Source organism: Asparagus officinalis, chromosome 8 (assembly GCF_001876935.1).
Source record: "Asparagus officinalis chromosome 8, Aspof.V1, whole genome shotgun sequence".
Classification (NCBI taxonomy): domain Eukaryota; kingdom Viridiplantae; phylum Streptophyta; class Magnoliopsida; order Asparagales; family Asparagaceae; genus Asparagus; species Asparagus officinalis.
The window spans coordinates 47,084,633-47,087,932 of record NC_033801.1 but is presented as its reverse complement, the minus strand read 5'-3'; the positions used below and the strand labels follow the sequence as shown (position 1 = coordinate 47,087,932).

The 3,300-nt window shown below is 42.6% G+C and overlaps 1 protein-coding gene across 1 annotated transcript; it reads right to left on the bottom strand.

Annotated features, from left to right (window-relative positions):
- Positions 232 to 813, bottom strand: LOC109821207. The gene has a single exon (XM_020387393.1). It carries the CDS (start codon positions 811 to 813, stop codon positions 232 to 234), a length of 582 nt encoding a protein of 193 aa, XP_020242982.1.

Sequence of the window (3,300 nt, the reverse complement as noted above, 5' to 3'; positions counted from 1 at the left end):
GGCAAACGAGCCGCTTGCCCGCTGCTGGACAGTTCGGACTGATGGTGATCGGAGGAGCCCACAAGTATAGCACAAACGTCAGCGGCTTTGCGCATTCTATTGGGTATGCCCGGTAATAGCCACAATAAGCACCACTCACTGAAGATTGGCATGAGATTGCACTCCAGCGGCGCTGATTGAAGCGTGAGACCTCGCTTGAGAATGCGTACGCTCGAGAATGTTGCTGCCGTCTCAAGCCTGCTGCTGCTGCCTCGGAGGGGGGCGCTCGACATTCCGGGTCGGAGCTGCTGGTGTCCTATTTTGAATCAAGTGTGAATCTTCTAGTTTCTTTTGCACGCTCTCAATCTCGCGTGTTGCATCCAATACGGCATCGTGAGTCGCGAGAGCCCTACTAGCCAAAGCCAATCTGATATACTTGTCCAGACCTTTCTGGAACTGGTGCTTCCTAATAGTAGGATCTGTAACCAAGTGGGGAGCATATCGGCTCAAAGAAGATAACTCGGCCTCGTAATAGTCAACGGATCGACCTCCTTGATTGATCTCGACAAATCTACGCAGGAGCTCATCTCGGGCCGACTGAGGAAAATACTTCCTATTGAAGCGATCCGTGAACGTCTCCCACAGAATCGGCCTCTCTAGGTGTGTCTTCTCAGCAGCCCACCAGATTCTAGCTGTATCCGTGAGCTGGACATCCATGAGATCTACCCACTCTGTAGGGGGAATACAAGTCACCGTAAGGATAGTCTCCGTGACCTTATGGAACTCCTCTGCTGCTAAAGGTCCCTCGGCACCAGTAAAGGAAGGAGGCCGCATATATCAAAACTCTCTAACACCAGGCTCCGAACGAGGGGGATGCTGGTGCTGAGGCTCCTACTGCAAATGCCCAGCTAAGAACTGCTGGTTCGTCACCAGCCCCTGAATCATCGCTAAAAGCTGCTGCGGATCTGCTTCAGGCATCTGATCACTGCTACTGGATGGGTTACCATTATTACGAGTACCCACCATGGTTCTAAAGGAAACGAGGATCAAAAGGAAAACTAAGGTTAAAATCAAACAATATATTTGGAAAATAGGAACTAAAACATAGTTATTAAGATAATAGTATAAGAACTTAATTGTAGTCTTACGGATGAAAAATGATATGTATTTGAATTGTCCAATACATTCTTACTAGTGGGAACTCGGGACCGTGACCTGCATGGGCCACCACTAAAACTTGTCACACCCCGCTTCCCAAAATACCGAGGAATCGGAACGTGAACAAGCCCGCGACGTATTAGATTAAGAAAAAATATATACTATCATTTTTTTCTTCTCAATCCAATACGCTAAGCATCAAATATACAAATCTCAATCACAGGTCCCCGATCACAATAGTAAGAATATAAAGACAACCCAGAATAAGAAATAAACATATCATCAACAGATCATCCAAGACATAAAATATAGGTTCAACATACCCTTACTACACTAACAGTTCAACTAGGAAATAAGAAATACATAGTCCATAATAAAAGGAAATACTAACAATATAACCAAATCTGTCACCAACTAAAGAAAATACTATAAGAGCGTTCTATCAGCTACTACAGAAAGAAAAGCACGTCTAGGCTTCAGTTTGTTCTTCCACTCCATCGGAAGGACATTCCGGCTGGGCATACACTGGCTCGGCTGCATCACCGAACTGAACATGCCCATCTCCTAAGTCTGACGCACACCAGAGAAAACAGGTGTACGTCAGCGTGCATGGCACATGGCAAGATCTCACATGGAAAATGAAACGGTCGTATGACTCATGCTATGATAGTAATAATACCAATAGAAAGACGATAACACATGCAACTGAAAATCTAAATAAATCAAGATGGATTTCTATACTAAACATGATAACATACAGCTATATACATACAGTAACCGGGTCGGATAATAACCATCCTAAATCTCACTGGTCCATCTCACACAGAGTCATCGCTCATATCATCGGATAAATGACTGTTCATAAATCCCCTACGTGCATCCAAACCCGCAAAACGGTTCGGTGAGAGGACTACACGCAATCCGATTTTGGCCTGATTCGAACTCAAGCAAAATTCGGGTGACGAAACAATTTCACTAACCAAGTGCGAAACGGTTCATTTGGCCCAACAAACTAACCCCAATGTGAAACGGTTCACTGGTGCGAGTCCGGAAGATACATCAACAGTCTTATCCAATCACATGAACCATGTCTTCCCCATCCTAATTCTTCTCGTTTTTCTAAGTCAACTATAATCCTCATTGGAACTAGGGTTCACCACCTAAACTCAGTCAACACTGTTGGACCCTAGAGGGGGGGTGATTAGGGTCTTATGCTAATCTAATCCCAATTAAAAGCTAATTAAAATTGTGTTGATCAATTTGATCTTGCAAGAAGAAATATGATATGGATATGAATAATAAAGATAAATAAAAATACGCTAAGCAAAACACAAACACACGATATGTTTACGAGGTTCGGTCACCACGACCTACGTCCCCGCTCCTCACCTCGAGGAGATCCACTATCACAATCCTGTTTGGAAGCCGGAACTTCTACACACTCAGTTTACAAGATCACCGAAAACTCTCACACTACACAAACACTATGCAATCACACTTTACACACTAAGTGTAGGAACCTACCCCGTGTCCTCCTCCTCAAGTGCTCGATTACAACCTCTCCCTAGGTTCGTCAATCGACGCCACTCCTATTGGATTCGACCCCGTGTCTCGCCTCACACTTCTCTCGGTGTACAAGTGTATTACAAGTGATTTTCACAAATAAAAGTTAAATACAATGATTTGTTCTCAAATAACAAGTGAGAACTCAATAAAGTTCACACTCACTAAATCACACCCCACAACCTACACTATATGGTATGAAAATATTAAGCTCAATAAGTGTGTGTGATAACAGTGAATGAAACTCAATAGATATAGCTAAATGAAATGAAAATGAAATAATAAGCTATATAGGAGTTTAGAAGACTTCTCAAGCAAGAAGAACAGTAGAGATGATTCCAATAGGATTGAATGTCACTTCTTGTTGTAGAAAAACTTCTCTTGAAAAACTGATTGATGAAATCAACTATTAAACAGCTCTTAAACACAATCAATATTTTGTTAAACACCAAACTTGGATTTCTTGGATATGTAGAAGAAGAGCAGCAATGGGGTATTTATAGCACCCCAACACAACAGCAAAAACATAAGAAAAAGACCAAAAAACCAGTTTCAAAACAGCTGTAAAAAACTAGCCGTTGTAAAGTTCTGACAGTTCGG